Source organism: Pseudorca crassidens, chromosome 9 (genome assembly GCF_039906515.1).
Source record: "Pseudorca crassidens isolate mPseCra1 chromosome 9, mPseCra1.hap1, whole genome shotgun sequence".
Classification (NCBI taxonomy): domain Eukaryota; kingdom Metazoa; phylum Chordata; class Mammalia; order Artiodactyla; family Delphinidae; genus Pseudorca; species Pseudorca crassidens.
This window is the reverse complement of record NC_090304.1, coordinates 56,102,138-56,123,866: the sequence shown is the minus strand read 5'-3', so window position 1 is coordinate 56,123,866 and position 21,729 is coordinate 56,102,138. Positions and strand designations below refer to the sequence as shown.

General features: G+C 38.6%; 1 protein-coding gene across 3 annotated transcripts in view; it reads left to right on the top strand.

The window, feature by feature from the left end:
* Nucleotides 1-21,729, top strand: part of RSF1 (remodeling and spacing factor 1) — a 165,655-nt gene that overhangs the window by 68,693 nt on the left and 75,233 nt on the right. For 2 of the 3 annotated variants that reach the window (XM_067750468.1, XM_067750465.1), the window contains exon 3: nt 14,492-14,557. The exons of the other annotated variant lie outside the window; for it this stretch is intronic. In XM_067750468.1, coding sequence (XP_067606569.1) covers nt 14,492-14,557 — 66 coding nt within the window. The remainder of the gene's footprint in view (nt 1-14,491; nt 14,558-21,729) is intronic. 3 annotated transcript variants of the gene reach the window in all.

Sequence of the window (21,729 nt, the reverse complement as noted above, 5' to 3'; positions counted from 1 at the left end):
CCACAACTAGAGAGAATCCCACGTGCCGCAGTGAAGAGCCCGTGTGCCACAACTAAACCCAGATGCAGCCAAATAAATAAATATTTTTAAAAACCCCAAAACCTAGACATACAGATGGCCAACAGGCACATGAAAAGGTACTCAACATTGCTAATTATTAGAGAAATTCAAGTTAAAACTGTAGTGAGGTATCACCTCACACTGGCCAGAATAGCCATAATTTAAAAGTTTACAAATAACAAATGCTGGAGAGGGTGTGAAGAAAAGGGAGCCCTCCTTCACCATTGGTGGGAATGTAAATTGATGCATCTACTATGGAAAAGAGTATTGAGGTTTCTAAAAAAACTAAAAATAGAGTTGCCTTATGAGCCATCAATCCCACTCCTGGGCATATATCCAGAGAAAACTCTAATTCTAAAAGATATATTCACCCCAGTGTTCATAGTAGCACTATTTACAATAGCCAAGACATGGAAGAAACCTAAATGTCCATCAACAGAGGAATAGATAAAGAACATGTGGCATATATATATACAATGGAATAGCACTCAGCCATAAAGAAGAATGAAATAATGCCATTTGAAGCAACATGGGTGGACCCAGAGATAAGTGAAGTAAATCAGAAAGAGAAAGACAAATACCGTATGGTATCACTTATATGTGGAATTTAAAATATGACACAAATGAACTTATCTATGAAACAGAAAGAAACTCACAGACATAGGAAACAAACTTACAGTTACCAAAGGGGATAACCGGGGATGGAGGGAGGAGTGATAAATTAGGAGTTTGGGATTAGCAGATACTACTGGATATACAACAAGGTCCTATTGTATAGCACAGGGAACTATATTCAGTATCCTATAATCATAATAGAAAAGAATATGTGCGACTTCTCTGGTGGCACAGTGGTTGAGAACCCGCCTGCCAATGCAGGGAACATGGGTTTGAGCCCTGGTCGGAGAAGATCCCACATGCCGTGGAGCAACTAAGCCCATGTGCCACAACTACTGAGCCTGCATTCTAGAGCCTGTGAGCCACAACTGCTGAGCCCACATGCCTCAACTACTGAAGCCCACACGCCTAGAGCCTGTGCTCCGCAACAAAGGAAGCCACCACAGTGAGAAGCCCCACACACTGCAAAGAAGAGTAGTCCTCACTCGACGCAACTAGAGAAAACTAGTGCACAACAATGAAGACCCAGTGCAGCCAAAAATTAATTAATTTTTCAAAAAAATGTGTGTGTGTGTAACTCAACCCCTTTGCTCTACACCAGAAACTAAAACATAGCATCGTAAATCAACTGTACTTCGATTAAAAAAAAGAAATCAAAGAGTTCCAGCTCTGCTGGATAAATAAGTTTCACATTTCTGTGACTTGGCACTTCCAAGTAGAACATAAAATAATACTGAGAAAAAAGAATGCCCCAAATCTCAATATTGGGAATCATCATGTAGTAATCATAGGTGTGAAAGTACTTGGAAAAGTAAACTTCATGGAAGTGCAAATTGAGAGTTTCACCAGTAATTTGCTGGAATTTCTCAGGTAAACAAAAGATTTTATTTTCAATGTATGTTAAAACTCTGTTGGCAAGAAAAATTATCCCATTTACTCACATTATTGCATAGTTTTTGGTAAGTGGTTACCTCCAAAATAAAAGTGTTAGAAGGAGAAACCACGCGGTAATTTTTCTCTTGTCCCTATTGATGGGATAACTTCTAACATAATGTGAAATTCCACTCCATCATGATTGTTGTAATAATAACAGCTACTTCCATGCTCTTCTTTGAAATAAAATGCTATTCTGTTAAAATTTATAGAATGTCCATTTGGAAACTTTTGAGTAACATTTTGTTTAAAAATAGTAATCCTGAATTTATAACTTCATTGTATTATTATAGTCAAGCTTCTAAAGAATTGCCCACAGGGACTTCCCTGGGGGCGCAGTGTTAAGAATCCGCCTGCCAGTGCCGGGGACATGGGTTCGAGCCTTGGTCCAGGAAGATCCCACATGCCACGGAGCAACTAAGCCCGCGTGACACAACTACTGAAGCCTGTGCACCTAGATAGAGACTGTGCTCCACAACAAGAGAAGCCACCACAGTAAGAAGCCCGCGCACCTCAACAAAGATTAGCCCCGGCTTGCCACAGCTAGAGGAAGCCCGTGCGCAGCAACAAGGACCCGACACAGCCAAAAGTAAATAAATAAAAACGAAATAAAGGCCCTTCTATCAGTTAAAAAATGTATAGAATCTAAAAAAGATTTTAAAAAGGAAAAAGAATTGCCCCCATGTGCTGTATTCAATATTTCAGTTCTACTGAATCTTCCCCATCTGGTTCTGACCCCACCACGCCACCAAAACCAAGTCTTGTCAAAATGAGCCTTGCTGTGTTATCAAATCCAGTGGACATTCTTTAGTTCTTCTAAGGTAAATACTTTATCAGCCTTCCACATTTGAACCTTTTTCAATCTCTCTCAGCTTTTATTGATTTCTTCCTCTGGTTGTGTGGTTTCTTATTTTGTTTTGCTGGCTCTTCTCTTTGACCCCTGAACATTTCATGAGTAGTACACAAGACAGAATCATCTAGTAGAAAAGCTGGAAGATTCCTTAAAATCAGTCATTTAAATGCGGCTTCTAGCCATAAATGTGGTTAGCTAAGAAACCACAGCTACTAAAGCTAGTAGATTTTCACCCACCTAATCAGTAAATAGTTTTTGATGGCCGGCTCTGTTAGGGACTCAGTAGGGTATTACAGGGGATATATAAGACACTGATGTTCTTGAGTCTGGAGTTCATTGAAGGAAGAAAATAACAGATATACAAATGCATAAAGTGCCAAGCAGAAGTGCGGTGTGGTATCAGGAATAAAGTCATCTGCGGGTATGCAGATATACTCAAAATTTTCTCATCTTTTCAGTGTTTGTAGTAAAGACTGACTCATAAAAAATGAATAATCATTGATTGCTTTCCTTCTTTCTAAAGAGCAATGCTTAGGAAAATAATGTGAAAGATATAAGTAGACCAAAGTTGTGAGATAGGAAGTGTTCGACATGAAAGCATACTTCGAGAAGTGGTCACTCAGTGGTTTTTTTATGAAAGGCATTTAGAACAGTTGATATGAGTTGTATGGTAGACAAAAGTTGGACCCTTATGGCCTTTGTTCCTTGATGTTACATTCTTTAATATGTTATTTGGCAAAGGGGGCTTCATGGATATAATTATATTTATTAATCAGTTGGCCTTAAGATAGGGTGATTTTCCTGAATTATTCAAATGGGCCCAATGTAAATTACATGAGCTGTTACAAGCAGAAGAGGTAGACATTGAAGTCAAAGATAAATGCAGTGTGAGGACTCAGCATACTTCTGCCAGCTTGAAGGTGGAGGGTTATGTGGAAAGCATGAGAAGGAAATGAATTCTGCCAACAATCTGAATGAGCTTGAGTGGTTTTTTTTGCCCAGAGCCCCCAGAAGGAGCGCAGCCCTGCTAACACCTTGATATCAGCTTCATGAGACGAAGCAGAGAACCCAGTCAAGCCGGACTACACAGGACTTCTAACCCATAGAAATTGTGAGATAATAAATAGGTGTTTTTTTAAAATGTTAAATTTGTGGCATTTTATTATGCAGCAGTAGAAAACTAATACAGATTTATTGTATGAATGAAGGATTTATAATTTGATGAGAAAACTCACATATGATTGGAAGTTTAAAAGAATTCCTTGCAAAAATATTTTTACATCTTTCATTTTCATCAAAAATGTGCTCTTTTCCTGTAAAAGCCAGAAATAGAACATGAAATTCTCAGATTAGTGCATTTAATTATTTACTCCAAATCTAACCTGATGCTAAACATGAAACAGATTTACTTTTTGGTACTAAATGAGGTATTGGGTTGGACAGAAAGTTCATTCGGGTTTTTCCATAGCATCTTACGGAAAAACCCGACTGAACTTTTTGGCCAACCCAATAGGTTAGCTGGAAAGAGTTACAGAGTTTTGATGTTAGGAAATCTGGGCTCCATTCTTGGCTTCTCAGCACTGTTGATGTCAGGAAACTTTGTCACTTGTCTGAACCCAAGCTGACTGATCTGTAAAACTGGGAAAATGCAGTCTTATTAAATGGAGAAACTAACAGTTTATCTTGCAGAATTGTGAGAATTTAATGAAGTAATGTATGAAATGCACTCAAAACTATCATCTTCACATATTGGCTTCAAGAAGAAAACTATTATTAAAGATAAATATAATATTGAAGATACTATTGAAGCTTACATTCTTACCTAATTTTTAAGATATATAAAAGCTAATATTAAGGTAATTTAGTTAATAGAAGGTACCACACCACAAAAACTCTTAAAGTATTTACTGGAATGGTAGGTTGTTACTAAATTCTGAAGGTAAAAATAGATGGCTTTAAATGAAACAGGAAGACAAATCAAGATATGCTCAGCATGGAAATGTCCTTTCCCTAATGACTAGGGAATCAAATTTGTATCTGTTGGTTGGCTGTCTAGGCCACTTTAGTCTTTACATTTTAATACCCTTAAATACAGTCCTTTATAAAAAAGGGAGGAGAAAGTACCTTCTATATGCATATGCAAATTATTACCCAGACCCTGCAGAGTAGATCCATATATTGATATCCCCATTTTACAGATTAGGAAGCTGTAATTGCCTTTCTAAAAATCTCTGTCCCTCACCAGAATTCACGAGAGCTAGACCCTGTGTGCCTTATTCACTTCTATGTATATCAAAAGTCCTTATATTATGGCCCCCTGCCTATTTTTATAAGGCTTGTGAGCCAAGAATACTTTTTTGCAAAGAACATTTGAAATCAGTTCATTGAAAGAGGGAGTACTTGCTTTAATTCCAATTAAGTAAACTATTATCTGTCCCCCAAATAGTTCTCTTCTTCTCATTAATACACCTGTATTACAAAAAAATTGTACTTAATTATTATATATTACACATAACATATAATGTATATGATATACTGCATAGCATATCACATTTCACATGTAGTTATTATATTTTAAATTTCATCAAAAATATTGTGGAGGCAGCTCCTGGGCGGAGTCGGCCTCGGCGGGCCTCCGTGGGCCCATACTTGAGTTTACATCTGAAGGAGCCCTGGCTGGGCTGAGGAAGGCCGCAAGGCTCGTGACCTTGGCAGCGTCTGAGGCCAAGCTCGCTGGCCCAGCACGAAACCCGGGCAAGCTGGAAGCTAGGCTCAGCAAGCTGCCTCCCATGTTGTAAGCAGCCCTTTGAGTGTCCCAGGTGATGGCAAAGAATGAAGACGCCTGCCAACAGCCAATGAGGAACTGAGGCACTCTGACCTGATGTGAGTGAGCTTGTGAGCGGCAACTTCCGTATCAGTTGAGTCTGTAGATCACTGCAGCCCTAGCCAATAGCTTGACTGCAACCTCATGAGAAACCGTGAGCCAGAACCACCCAGCTAAGGTACCAATTGAATTAAGAGAAGCACACCTCCTCCCAAGAACAGTACTCCAGCTATGACATAACGCCTGGGTAGGGTTCGAAGTAGCAGCCAGGCTGTAATACGAGCTGGAACTTCAATCAAGGCAGAGAAGAAACAGTTCAGGAGCTGGCACGAGGCATGGCCAAGGACACTGTGAGTCCTCACTGACTGTCAGGAAGCAAATCTGCTTCCATTGAATAGCTGCTTCTCCTCGTGGCCTCCTGCCTGCAGGGTTGAATCTTCTAGCCTGTGCTCTCAGGCCTTAAGGTTCTAGACGTGACCTAGCAAGACTAAAGACATGTACAGCTTCCCCAGCAGACTTTGGTAAGATTCAGAGTACAGTGGGGAACCCATGGGTGGAATACCCCTCAAACACATTTTTCCCTCTTAATCTGGACATTCAAAAATCACCAGTATGTAGCTGCATCAGTGGTATGGAGCAAGACCAATAAAAAGTTGGAGATTAAAAAAACAAAACAACATATTGTGTAATATGTATAAAATGGATAACTAATAAGAACCTGCTGTATAAATAAATACAATTTAAAAAAAACATATTGTGGAAATGTTTTCTCTCTTGTTACATAGGTGCCTGTATAAGATCCTTGATTTAGCCTCTTGGCCAGCAAAGCCTAAATATCAATATTTACTATCAGGCCCTTTACAGAAAAAGTTTGCTGACCCTTGGTATGCCTAGCACAGTGCTTGACACATAGGTGCTTAATTATTATTTGTTGAATGAATGAATGAATAGTGATTATAAATAACTTTGCAAAGGACACAAAGCCAAGTTACCAACCTAGATCTTTCTGACTTTATAGCCTTAAAAACAATAAAGTTCTCTTTATGGGCAAAAAGAAAGAAATCCTTAGGTTGTTTTTTGTTTTTGTTTTAATATTTATTTATTTTGGGTGTGCTGGGTCTTAGTTGCGGCATGTAGGATCTTTGTTGCGGCATGCAGGACTTTTTTTTTAGTTGCAACATGTGGACTTCTTAGTTGTGGCATGCATGCAGGATCTAGTTCCCCAACCAGGGATTGAACCCTGGCCCCCTGCATTGGGAGCGTGGAGTCTTACCCACTGTACCACCAGGGAGGTCCCTTAAGTTGTTTTTAAAAAGGAACATTATAATTATTTGCGTATATTATTTTCTTCTCCAAATCACCAGGAGTGAACATTTTATGTGAAACCTGATAATAGTATGGATACTGGGTATAATTGATAAATACTTGACAATAAACATTTTTAATGTAAAGTTATGTTACATTATAGCTTTTCTAAAAATATAATTTAAAAATCAAAGTACAAGTTTTATTGTGGCCAAAAGCTATATCAGGAATTTTTTTCTTTAGCCATTCTTTCTGCATTGTTAAGGAAGCTATTGATAGTCTAGAGGAGGAGTTGGCACACTGTAGCCAAATCCAGCTAGCTGCCTGGTTTTGTGAAAAAGTAGTATTTGAACACAGCTGCATCTGTTTGTTTACCGATGATCTACAGCTGCTTTCATGCTCAAGTGCCAAGTTCAGTGGTCTGTTTAATGGACTGTATGGTCAACAAAGCCTAAAATTCTTACTATTGGCCATTTATAGAAAAGCTTGGACACCTGGTCTGGAAAACACATTAACCACCTATTTCTCTTAGTTCTGTTGTTTATGAAATTAGAATACCAAAAAGCCACTTGGTGTTGGACAGATAAAAAGGACAAGGATGAGCAAAGAATGCATCTGTACCTGCTGCAGAACTGCTTTTGCCTGTTTTTATTATCTCTCATATTAGTTGTCTGCTGGTTCGTAAGCAGATTGGAACTATGTCTACCTTTTGGACCACAGTTTACCCAGCTCTAAGCATGTTGAATTATTGAACAAATGTATTTGTATGGAGTCTAAGCAATAAATTTCCTTGAGAGTTTATTACTAGAAAAAGTTTTACAGACGGTGACTCCCAAAGCTCTAGCTCTAGCTCAGGCTTTTCTTTTTTTAACATCTTTATTGGAGTATAATTGCTTTACAATGTTGTGTTAGTGTCTGCTGTATAACAAAGTGAATCAGCTATATGTATACATATATCTCTTATACCGGATTACAAACATCTACATTTGTATCCAACTGACTGCTTAGTGAACTGGTTTGATGTAAGCAAATCAAACTCAACATATATCAAAAGCTAAATTCTGTTATTCCTCAATCCTTTTATACATACTGAATCCATGATGTATTCACGTCACCACCAACTTGGTGAGCCCAAGCCATGATTCTGTCATTAAACACAAAGGTTTAAAAGTAACTGTTACATCACTTACAGTTACTTAGTGATTCTCTTTCTTCTAAAAATCTAAACTATGTCTTAGCATTCAAAGCTCTTAATGATTTAGCCACATCTAATGACATTCACTCCTGTGTACCCTGCTACTTGACTCACATTCTGAGTCATTCACAGAAAATACTATCTTTTTCATTCTTCACAGTTTTTGCATGTACTGTATCTTCTGCCTAGAATGCCTTCCCACCAACTTGTTTTCCTGGCAAACATTTATCTTTTAGCTTTCACCTCAAGAATTACTTTCTTCTTGAGACCTTTCTTCTCTCAGGAAGATGTTCCTCCATGGATTTATGTGTAACTCCATTTTAGAAGCTACTGTATGTTTTTGTTTGTTGGTTGTTTTTTTTTTTTGCGGTACGCGGGCCTCTCACCGCTGTGGCCTCTCCCGTTGCGGAGCAACAGGCTCTGGACGCGCAGGCTCAGTGGCCATGGCTCATGGGCACAGCCGCTCCGCGGCATGTGGGATCTTCCCGGACGGGGGCACAAACCCGTGTCCCCTGCATCGGCAGGCGGACTCTCAACCACTGCGCCACCAGGGAAGCCCGACTATGTTTTTTATATTGCATGTTCACTATGTACCAGGCACTGTGTTTAATATTTTCCTTATATAGCTCTGTCTTGAAGTAAATATTATCCTCATTTTATGCACAAGGAAATTGATTTTAAGAAACTAAATAACTGGACCAGTCTCTCATTGCTAGATATGGCAGAACCAGCATTGAAGCCCAGGACTTTGTGAATCCAGTGCTTTAAAACACCGCTAGTATTGCCCCTCCTATTTGTCTTTGTTGTAAATTCTAAGCATCTTGAATGCTTTTTGCATCTTTTATGCATCAATATTAGATGAATTAATCACTTAAACATTTTCAGTTTTCTTTCATTTGGCTGCTAATAAGCTTAACTCTGTATTTACTTCTTAGTTGTATTAGTTGGTTACATTAATTTTCTAGTGGAATTTTTACCTTCCCAGTTAACATGCCTCTTGACCTTTTATCTTTTTCCTAGTGGTACCATTGTGCATATGTATTATGGAGAGCTTTTTCTTTTCCTTTTGAAGTCAGTGGAACATAATTAATATAAAATTCTGTTTAAATCCAGAGCAAATATCTGACATCTGCTAGGCCTTGTTCCTTGGCTCATAGCAGATGTTACCAATCTAAGCTTTTCCTGCCCAGTCTAGATTTAGCAGACTACACTGCCACCACAAATCATCAGCATTGGCATCTGTTTGTCTTGTCTTGTTTGTGTCTCCCTAAAACAGTTGAACTGAGACCTGTAGAATGAGCAGAAGCTTGTTAGGAAATTACTAATAGCTTGGCTTCACTATAATATAAAGTACCTAGAGAGAAGGGAGTGAGTGGAGGCCTAGGGTTCACGTGAAAGAAAGTTACTGTAATAATCCAACCGAGCAATGAAGGGGCCTGAATTAAGGTTTTGGCAGTAAGTATGGAAAGAAAAGTGTTTATGTGAGAGCTTTTTGGGAGGTAGAGTCAATAAGTCTTTGTAACTGATAGAGAGGGAAAGAGAGAGGTGTCTAGCAGCTCACCTCAAGAACGGCATTCATTGTTGTGCTATATCCTGCACTTGCTAACATATATTTCCCAATTTCATCCAGAATGTAAAGGAACCTGAAAATCTAGCTGGTGACTTTTTACTTTTAAGGTGGAGTTACCCTCCTAAAGAAACCCAGTGAGTAGAAATTTAAAATAGCAGTTCTGCGATGACCCGTTAACGTCTTGCTTCATTGGATAGGCCTTGGCCTTGTTGAGCTTCAGATTCCTTTTGGTGAGTCACAAAGAAATTTCTCTGCCAGTGAACTCTTATGCCTCCGTGAAACTCCTCTATTTCCTGTGGTTGTTAATGACTTTAGATACCACGTGAGCAATTTCAGACACCTTAGCCGTGGATAATGAATACCACCATGGCAATAAACAGATACGTGCCTTCAACAAATTCATTATCTGTGCCTCTGCTTTCCTGCTGCCCTGCCTCCTGCCCACAAACAGCAATAAAGAGGCCCTAAAAAGTAATGGGAAAGCTAATTTTTAATAAATTATCCTTTAAAGGAGTGGATTTCCTTTAGCCTCAGAATTATTTCTAAGAGACAGATGGTAATTTATGATTGCTATTTTTCTTAAATTTTGTGATTTCTTCAGTGCATGCCACAGCCAGTGATTTAGAGACAGTTTTTCAATGAAAAAAGAAATACTGTCACATTGAATGTTACCATGGATTTTAAAAGGCTCTTGATTTTAAGAAATGTTAAAATATTAAAAAAATATATGCTAATTACAATAAGCAAAGAGTATGTGCTGGTGCTCAATACTTGAGGGATAATGACCTTCAGTAGAAAATAACCTAATGTGTCTCTTCTGGGGTGTCTATCCACCACTTAACAGAAAATGACCTCATTTGTCCCTCAAAAGTAAAGGGAAGATAAGAGATAATCTCTGTCCTTTGGTTTCTAGTAACAGGTTTAGAACTCTTTGGAAAGTGAATAAATTTGGCAATAGATGCCTTTAACCTAAATGACAATTTCAGTAAAGCCCATTGCCTTTACTCCTTTACTCCTTAGGAAGCTTGTCATGTGTTAGCAAGTCATAAGGGTCATCTTTTGTCATTTGCTAATTTGGATATATTTTGACAAGGGTTAGTTATTTCTGTACTGCCATAAATACTGTTGTCAAAAGTAAACTAAGGTTGTTATCTTTCATTTTTATTTGCCTTGTTAATATTAATTTGTGTTTTACTTTATTTGAGATATAATTCATACAACATAAAATAATACAACATAAAATTTGCCATATTAAAATATATTCATTGAGTTTTAGTATATTCATTGAGTTTTACTATAGTCACTGTGTTGTACAACCATAACCACTATCTAATTCCAAAACATTTCCGTCACTCCAAGAAGAAACTGTACCCATTAGCAATCCGTTCCGTTCAAACCCCTTCCTGCTCAAATCCCCTGGCAGCCCCCATTCTACTTTCTGTCTTTATGGATTTGCCTATTATGGACATTTCTTATAGATGGAATCATAAAATAAGTGGCCTTTTGTGTCTTCTTTCACTTAGCATAATGATTTCAAGGTTTATTCATATTATAGTATATATCAGTATTCCATTCCTTTTTATTGCCAAACACTGTTCCATTGTTTGGTTTATACCACATTTTATTTATTCATCATCAATTGATGATCATTTGGATTTTTGGCTGTTAGGAGTAATGTTGCTATGAATGTTGGTATACAAGTGTTTGTGTGGCCATGTATTTTCATTTCTGTATGTACCTACGAGTATAATTACTGGGTCATATGGTATTTTTTTGAGGAACTGCCAAAGTGTTTTCCATAGTTGCTATACTATTTTACATTCCCATCAGCAATTTAGGAGGGTTTCAATTCTCCAAAGCTTTTATTTTAATAATAATGATAAGAGCTAATATTTGAGAACTTACTATATACTAGATCCTATGCTATTTTAAGTACATTATCATTTAATTCATAGTACAGCCCAGATCATGGAGAATAAATAACTCCCGAGGTCACATGGATAGTAGATGATGAAGCAAGGGTTGAACATAAGTTTGTTGCCACAGAATGAATACTTAATGCTTTATTTATTGGAAAGCATTTTCACATACTTTTTAACTTTGCAAAATGTTCCTTAAAGAGTACCATTTACTCTGTGGTAATGTGTAAGCAGCCATAATGTACCCTCATAAATGAATTGCATGCGGTGGTGTACGAAGAGCACTGGATTTCTAATGGGGAAAAACCTGAACTCTGCTAGTTACTAGGTGCATAAGTTTAGTTACTTCTTTGCTCTGTTTTCTCATGAAAGTATATGTGAATACTTTTCAGCATAGTCTTGTCAAATAGTTGGAACTCAGCAAATGTTGTTTAAATATTAATAATAAATTATCAGAGAAACAATGGCAGTTTTACTTTTTTTTTCCTGTGGCTGGCATTCCTTTGGTTGTTAGCAACTTGGGCCAAATTATTTATACTTGTGGATATGGAAATGTTGGGTTGCATTTTCTTTAGTTTTCTAGTGAACTTCAGGTGCTCCAGTGAATGTTTTATGTTGATAGTATACCTGCAGGCTTTTCCAGTCAGAAGGGATCAGTGCCTTAATTATGGCTGGGAAGACCTGTGGCAAGAGTGCCCTTGTAGTTGACTTAAGAAACCTGCTTTTCCCCTCCAGAGATTTTTTTTCAAGTGTGCACACTTGTATTGGTCATAACCTCTCAATTATATACTCAGGAGTAGTGCTCCTTCATAACCACATTTGTTTATTTAGTAAACATACCTATAATTGTAGTATTAGTGTGTTTTGAAAGAAGTTACATAAAAATACCAATTTAAAGTTATATCTCATTGCTTTAGCTACTAAGCAGATAAACCTGGGAAGTAAAAATAAAATCTCCTAAAATTTCCTATGTATAAGAAGCTTTAGGAACCCATTGAAAAATATGATAATATGTATGTGTCTTTTATTTATTTGTTCATTTTTGGCTGCGTTGGGTCTTCATGCTGCGCGCGGGCTTTCTCTAGTTGCGGTGAGCGGGGCTACTCTTCGTTACAGTGCATGGGCTTCTCATTGCGGTGGCTTCTCTTGTTGCGGAGCATGGACTCTAGGTGCACGGGCTTCAGTAGTTGTGGCATGCGGGTTCAGTAGTTGTGGCTTGTGGGCTCTAGAGTGCAGGCTCAGTAGTTGTGGCGCATGGGCTTAGCTGCTCCGCAGCATGTGGGATTTTCCCAGACCAGGGCTTGAACCCATGTCCTCTGCATTGGCAGACAGATTCTCAACCACTGTGCCACCAGGGAAGCCCGATGTGTATGTGTCTTGATTCTTGTCTGAGCTGAAAATGAGAGGATGGAGTATATAAGATGTATTGAGAATTCATTGTAGTATTTTTAGAACAACTTTTGATTGTTGCTTGTAGTATGAAATATGTATTTCTTGAGATTTAACAACTTGCAAAATGCAGTAGATACCCTACCTCATACCATATGCAAAAATTAACTCAAAATGGAATAACAGCCTAATTAAAAGAGCTAGAATCATAAACCTCTTAGAATAAAATATAGGGATAAATCTTCACGACCTTGGCCTTGGCAGTAGAGTCTTAGATCTGACACCAAAAGCATGTGAGCAACCAGAAAAACAATAGATAAATTGGACTTTATCAAAATTAAAAACTTTTGTGCATCAAATAACGTTATGAAGAAAGTGAAAAGACAACGTACAAAATGGGAGAAAATATTTGCAAATCGTATGACTGATAAGAACTTAATATCTAGACTATATAAGGGACTCCTAAAACTCAACAACAAAAAGACCAACCCAAGTTTAAAAAGGAGCAAAATTTTTAAGTAGACATTTCTCTAAAGATATACAAAGATTAATAGTTTGCACATGAAAAGATGCTCAACATCTTTAGTCACTGGGGAAATGCAAATCAAAAACACAATGAGATATTACTTTATACTTAATAGGATGATTGTTTTTTAAAAATGGAAAATAAGTATTGGTAAGATTGTGGAGGTATTGAAACTCTGATGGGAATGCAAAATGGTGCAGCTGTTGTGGAAAACAGTTTGGCACGTCCTCAAAAAGCTAAACAAAGAATTGCCGTGGGACCTATCAGTTCTACTCCTAGCTATATACGCAAAAGAATTGAAAACAGAGACTCAAACAGATACTTGTATGCCGGTGTTTATTGTAGCGTAATTCATAATAGCCAAAAGGTTGAAACTACCCAAGTGTCCATCAACAGATGAATGGATAAACAAAATGTGGTGTATTCATACAATGCAATATTTTTCATCCCTGAAAAGGAATGAAGTTCTTATATGTGCTACCACATGGGCAATCCTCGAAAACATTACGCTAAGTAAAAGAAGCCAGGCACAAAAGGACAAATATTGGATGATTCCACTTATAAGAACTATCTAGAATAGGCAAATTCATAGAGACAAAGTAGATTAGAGATTACCAGGTGCTGCAGGGTGGGAGGAGAATGGGGAGTTATTGCTTAAAGTGTAAAGAGTTTCTGTTTGGAAGGAATTCCCTGGAGGTCCAGTGGTTAGGACCCTGCGCTTCCCCTGCTGAGGGCCGGGGTTCAATCCCTGTTCGGGGAACTAGCATCCCACAAGCCACATGGCATGTCCAAAAAAAAAAAAAAAAAGAGTTTCTGTCTGGATAATAAAAAAAAACTTTTGGAAATAAAAAGTGTTAATGGTTATACAACATTGTGAATGTGACTGATAAGTGCCACTGAATTATACACTTAATGGTTAAAATGGCAAATTTTATGTTTATTTATATGTAAACATTATATCTCTGTATACTAAATTCATATATATTTCACAGTATTTAAAAAGGCAGCAGTTAGGGACTTTTCTCTAGATCTGGCAGTGATCTTAGCTTCAACATATATTCACTATCATATTGGATACAGAGTATAACAAGGCAAGCCATTCAGTATAATATAGGGTTAATTACCCAGAAAATAAAAGTAGGGAATTAAATCAGTCACCAATAATTTTGTTTAAATATGGCATGTTTTTTTAATATATCTGAAACAAAAGTGTCATGAAACAATGTTTATGTACAGTTTGAAGAATACCAATATACTTCCTACCAGCTCTTAATTCTCTGTGTATTTTCTGCTATGTTCCAGTTGGTTCTTGTGGTGTTTTTCTGGATCCATTTTCAGGTTTGCATTTATATAAGTAGCTGTGGCACTGTGAGTATCTGATCTTCCTAATCTCATCTCTTTTATTAGCAACAAAACCTCCATTTTACAGGTGAAGATCCTGAAATTCAGAAAGGTGATTGACCTAGACAAGATCACACTGCTGTTAGAGCCTGGATTTGAATCTCAATCTATTTTATACTAAAGCCTTATTTCCCTTTCTATTTAGATTATTGATATAAAGTAGATCTTTTGGAAAGAGGTACTTACCAATCACACTTTCCATTTAGGCCTATTTTAGGTATATGGTTATTCTTACCTATGATACAGAATAGCTATGGTAGAGATTTTATTTTTCTTGCTGGATTTTTGTCAGATACTTGCAAGGTACCTTTTCCTTAACTAAGACTTCAGAATAGACTACTTTTGAGAGTAGCTTCTCAAATTTTTGACATGTGTAAATGTGCCAAATTTGTAGGTTAACAGATTCCAGCTGCCTGTCCCACTAAGAGTTCCTTTAGCAGGAGTTGTAGTGTCTTACTTATCCTGATTTCAAGCACAGTGTCTGGCATACAATAAAGTCCTAATAATGGACTGTTTATCCTGTTTGTGGAATGAACTAATTAACTGATACATACCTATTCTCTTGTCAGTTGTTGGGGTTTTTGTGTTCTTTTGATTTTCAAAACCATGTTGTTAGAGAAATCTTGCCATCGAAATATTTCCTGTATATATATATATATATATTTTTTTTTTTTTTTTTTTTTTTGGTGAAAAAAAGAACCATCCAAAATTTATTCTCTGACAGACGGCATCAGCAGGTAAAAACTACAGGGGTTTCTCCGTAGATCATACATTCACAAGGCATTGTTAGCTTAACAACTGAGAAAGCCTCTGGTGTGTTTTCTGTAACAATATCCACTTCATAGTGTAAATAGGTACTATTATTGTGTTCACTTACAATTCCAGAAGGAAAGGCACAACTTGGCAAAACAAAAAAAAATTTTTTTTGGATCCTAAAGTCAGGTGCAGTTACCAAGAGACAGACTTGAGAACAGTCTCAATCCACTTTTCCACATAGAGGGGCAAAGACTTCCCCCAGAAATGTGGGTCTTTCTTTCTCCTTCCTTGTTAAAATCTCAAGAGTAACGCTTCATCGTCTGCTTAATATCACATATACGAAAGGGGGATTAAGAAAAAAAGAATCACAACAACATCTTGAACTTCCAGCTGCTCGCACCAATACATCAACTCTTAGGTTTACGACAGGGCCTAGGAACACTTCAGCGGTCATCAAATAAGAAAATAGAGATTATAGCTACAAAAATAACACATGAATGACATAGATAAATTAAAGCTTTCACATCTAGGACTTGCCTGTTCCAACTTGGTAGCCTTCATTCAATACTCGGGGGAAAAAAAAATCTTCATAATTACTTGGCATAAGTCACAGTCAAGGAACTTCTGGTACAAATTAATATGAGAAGTTATTAGTATATAATAAGGAAACACGCCCTTCCGGTGAGTTTGTTTCTTCAAGAACGGACACCCAGCACTTCAGAGTAGGCACCAGTGAACTAAATTAAGTCACCTGCGATTCCCTGCTCAGGTGCTCACCTCTCCTGGTTTTAGAAGAAGAAGCACATCTGGAAAGCAGAGGGAGGACCTTGGCACTCTTGGGGCCCCATCTGAACTGTATTTAAATAAGCAGCAACACACACACTGACTCTCTAAGGACTAAAATCCATCCGTTTGAGGGCATTCTACTTAAGGTTCCAAGGTTGAAAAAAAAATTGGAATTCTACAACCTTAGTTTAAAAACAAAAAAAGTACATTCAAAAATGAAAAGAGGGGCTTCCCTGGTGGCGCAGCGGTTGAGAATCTGCCTGCTAATGCAGGGGACACGGGTTCGAGCCCTGGCCTGGGAGGATCCCACATGCTCTAGAGCAACTAGGCCCGTGAGCCACAGCTCCTGAGCCTGTGCTCCGCAACAAGAGAGGCCGCGATACTGAGAGGCCCGCGCACCGTGATGAAGAGTGGCCCCCGCTTGCCGCAACTAGAGAAAGCCCTCGCACAGAAACGAAGACCCAACACACCAAAAATAAATAAATTAATTGATAAAAACTCCTACCCCCAACATCTTAAAAAAAAAAAGAGGGGGATTCCCTGGTGGCGCAGTGGTTGAGGGTGCGCCTGCCGTTGCAGGGGACGCGGGTTTGTGCCCCTGTCCAGGAGGATCCCACATGCCGCGGAGCGGCTGGGCACGTGAGCCGTGACCACTGAGCCTGCGCGTCCAGAGCCTGTGCTCCGCAACGGGAGAGGACACAGCAGTGAGAGGCCCGCGTACTGCAAAAAAAAAAGAAAGAAAAATGGGTGTAGGGTTGGGAGAATACAAAACAGGTCCCTAAACAGACGACAAACCTTGTCCATTTACCTGCATACAGTCAGCACTAAAGTAAGTATAACAGTAACCCCCACCCACCCTCTCCAGCCCCCAAACAGGCAAAACAGTTGTCTTCTCCATGGTGGTTCAACACCTTCCAACTTGAAATAAGTGACAGTCTTTTATTTCCTGTATATTTTTAAGGAATTAAAGAAACATCCATTCTGTATAACTCTGAATATACATTCTTATAGGCAGTGTTCCCAGATAGCCCGTCATAATAGTAAGTTGACTCTGTAGTTATATCAGAGAACATTGATACAGTAAATACTGAGTGTCCACTATTAGCAAGGCCCTGAACTTGGGAGATACTGTAGGAAACAGAAAGATGAATCAGACTTTGTTTTTGCTTTCAAAAATCTTGTAGTTTTACAGAACATCCACCCCAAATGAAATAATGTTTGTGAAAGTTCTACTGTAAATAGTAAAACATTTACTTGGTAATATACTAGGCATAAAGCTTGTTGCTTTGTAAGATATGTGTACTAACAATCTGAATCTTCCTTGAGTATCCTCTGCCAGGCTTAGCTGCAGCTTCATCACCTTTCCCGTGAATATTGCAAAACAGGCTTTAGTGGGTCTCCTTGACCTCGGAATCTATACTCCTGTCTGTCTTGCGCAGTGCAATAGAACTGTTTTTCATCAGTACTTCCAGATGCTTGTTGAGTCCTCATATTTATGAGCCATGACCTACTTTCATGGCCTTGTCTCTACCCACCCCCACCCCCCAGCACTCATGATCTAGGATTCTAAGGGCTCAGCATGAAGAGCTCCTCTATTCGCCTTCACATTGACAGAACATACCAAAATATTCATATCCCCATTGGTTTTCATAATCTGTTTTTCTTGAAATACTCTTTATTTACCTCTTTTTCTGGTAAAACCTCATTCATCCTTTAGGTCCTAGCATAAATGTCACCACTTGAATAAAACTTCTTTGATCGCCCTTCATCCATTGGCTGTATAAGGGTTTCTCTCCTCTGTATTTTCATAGTAGTTCATAGATATATCAGTTACTCAGTTTGTAGATGACTGACTGCTTTCTGCCTCTATAATTATTTGTTTTCATGACCATCTCGCTCTCTGAATGCTGAACTTCTTAGAGCAGAAACTGTCTGTTAATTTATCTTTGCCCTCCAAATACTAAATGTGCTTAGTAAATGTTTCATTTAGTCCTCTGGAAAGAATATTATATACAAAATAGTCGGACATATTTAAGTATTAGATCAGGGGGACTTGGTGAGGTGTAATTTGAGTATAATAAAGGAGCTGAATGATTTCTAATTCTCAGTCTAGCTTTTTTCCATAGCTTGGTTGGTGATAACTGACCTAATTGGTGTCTTAAATGTATTACTAATTTCACCATAAATTACTAGAGATACTAACTCCTATTTCTTGGCTGAAGCACAGAACCTCCTAAGGATAACGGTACACCCATCTAAGGCTTGTGAGAATTGACTGAGTTAATATTTTAAAGCAATTGGAATAGTATTGTCACATGGTAAACACACAATAAATGTTAGCTATTATTATTATCCTGATAAGAATTTATAATGTTCTCTGAGATGTGTTGTGTTGCCTATAGAAGTTATTGGTGGTTATCTTAAAATAATAGTATTTTAAATTAAGGTAAAAACATTGTTTTTCTATGTCTTTCATGTATTCATCAGATATTTGTTTTGTACCTGCTGTGTGTCTCATACTTTGTCACAAGCTAGGGATACAAAGATGACTTCTCAGAGCTCAGCCAAAAAATTCTTCTTGACTCAGATTTGAAAAGGTTTAAGTAAAGACTGTATATGGGGCTTCCCTGGTGGCGCAGTGGTTGAGAGTCCGCCTACCGATGCAGGGGACACGGGTTTGTGCCCCGGTCCGGGAGGATCCCACATGCTGCAGAGCGGCTGGCCCCGTGAGCCATGGCCGCTGGGCCTGCGCGTCTGGAGCCTGTGCTCCGCAACGGGAGAGGCCACAACAGTGAGAGGCTTGCATACCACAAAAAAAAAAAAAAAAAAGACTGTATATGATCCAGTGGAAAGATCTCTGAACCAGGAGTCATAAGCTTCAAGATTCAGCTCAGTCACTAACTTTGAGAAGGATATTTTTTAGATGTCTAATACATACCTCAAACTCATTAGGTACGAAAGAGATCTCTTTTCTCTCAGGTATTCCTTTATACCTTCGTTAAAAGCACTTTCATCCTTCCATTTGTTCAAGGCAAGGAAGTTAGATGTCACCTTTGGTTTTTCTTTCCATTCACCTTCCATATCTGTTCTTTCAAAAGTCCTGATAATTCTACCTTTGAAATACAGCTGTCTACTTCTTTCTGTTGCCACTACTACCACTATAGGCCATGTCATCATTATCTCTTGCCTTAAAATTGGTTTCTTAGTTTCCATTCTTTTCCCTCTGCAATCTATTTTACACACAGCAGCCATTTTTAAAACATAAATCCGATCTAATTATTCCCCCATGTAAAATCCTCCCATCATATTGAAACCCTCCTACCCTGTTGGGGGGAATGTAAATTGGTGCAGCCACTATGGAAAACAGTATGGAATTTCCTTAAAAAACTAAAAATAGGGGCTTCCCTGGTGGCGCAGTGGTTGAGAGTCCGCCTGCCGATGCAGGGGACACGGGTTCGTGCCCCGGTCCAGGAAGATCCACTTGCCGCGGAGCAGCTGGGCCCGTGAGCCATGGCCGCTGAGCCTGCGCGTCCGGAGCCTGTGCTCCGCAGCGGGAGAGGCCACAACAGTGAGAGGCCCGCGTACAGCAAAAAACAAAAACAAAAAACAAACAAACAAAAACCTAAAAATAGAGCTACCGTATGATCCAGCAATCCCATTCCTGGGCATATGCCTGACACTAACACAATATTTTTTAATTTTTTAATTGAAGTATAGTTGATTTACAGTGTTGTATTAGCTTCTGTTGTACAGCAAAGAGATTCATATATATGGTCTTCATCTTCTTTTCCATATGGTTTATTACAGGGTATTGAATACAGTTCCCTATGCTATACAGTAGGACCTTGTTGTTTATCTATTTTATATATAGTAGTTTGTATCTGCTAATACCAGACTCCTAATTTATCCCTCCTGCTATCCCCTTTGGTAACCATAAGTTTGTTTTCTATGTCTGTGAGTCTCTTTATGCTTCATAGATAAGTTCATTTGTGTCATATTTTAGATTCCACATATAAGTGATATATTTTATGGTATTTGTCTTTCTCTTTCTAATTTCACGTAGTAGGATAATCTCTGGGTCCATCCATGTTGCTGCAAAATGGCATTATTTCATTCTCTTTGATGACTGAGTGGTATTTAATTGTATATATGTGCCACGTCTTCTTTATCTGTTCATCTGTCGAGGGACGTTTAGGTTGCTTCCATGTCTTGGCTGTTGTAAATAGTGCTCCTGTGAACATTAGGCGTGCATGTATCTTTTCGAATTAGAATTTCCTCTGGATATATGCCGAGGAGTGGGATTGCTGGATCATATAGCAACTCTTTTTAGTTTTTTAGGAACCTCCCTACTGTTTTCCATAGTGACTGCACCAGTTTACATTCCCACCAGCAGTGTAGGAGTGTTCTCTTTTCAACACAACCTCTCCACCATTTAACACAATATTCTGTATGAGCTATGCTCTCCCCCCACCCACCCCCCGCCACACACACACACACAAAAAAAATTGTAAAATATCCATCACATTTGAAATTAGATTTTAATTTCATACCCTGGCCTATATAAATTTGGCCTTTGGTTACCTCTTCAACTTTATCTTTTGCTGCTCTCCCTCTTATTCTACTTCACTTATACTGATCCTGTTTTGTGGTTTTATAATATGCCAAACCTTAAGGCTTTGTGCTTGCTGTTTCTTCTGTCTGGAATATTCCTATGCCAGGTCTTCATGTGGCTGATTTCTGTTTTATCAGTCATGTCTCAACTTTTTGTGTCAAATGTCAACTTTTCTAAATGAGGCCTCCCCTGAGCACCCAATGCAGAGTAGCACTCAGACTTTCCTCTTTCACAGTATTCTATTTTATTTTCAACATAGCCTTTGTCTCTACTTGATATTTTCTTATGTTCACCTATTTGACTGCCTCCTAGAATATAAGCTCCATGGTGGCAGGTTGGTTGTTTTCTTTACCGTGGTATTCCAGGTCCTAGGCTAGTTCCTGCCATAGAACAAGTACTCAATAAATATTTGTGGAATCGCTGGATAAATGAATCTCTTTAAATTTCATGTCTCTCAGTTAAAATAAAGGTTTTCATCTGGATGATATTCAGGGACTCCCCCATCAAAGGTAAACAATGGCAGACACTAGTTAAAGGCTGTAATGACTGATTTTATTCAATAACTACGGTGGTAGTGTTAGTGCAAGTTCATGTGCCCGACGCATAGTGAGGCCAAACACACCGAGGCATCGGAGTTTGGAGCAGAGAAAGGTTTATTGCAGGGCCACGCAAGTAGACAGGTGGCTCAAGCCCTAAAAAGCCCAGAGCTCCCCGAAGGGTTTCAGCAAAGCATTTTTAAAAGCCAGGTTGGGGGTAGGGTTCCCAGGGTATGTGATCAGCTCATGCACAATTCTCTGTTTGGCTGGTGGTGAGGGAACGGTGGAGTCACAGGGGTTAACATTATCAGTCCTTAGGCTCCAGGAGGCCTGGGCCTATGTGCTCATGGTCATCAAGTAGTTAACATCTTCCATTTGGTGGGGGGTTTTCACAACTCAGGAAATGTGCATCAAATACTGTTACCTAGGTACTTCAGAGAGGAGCTAAA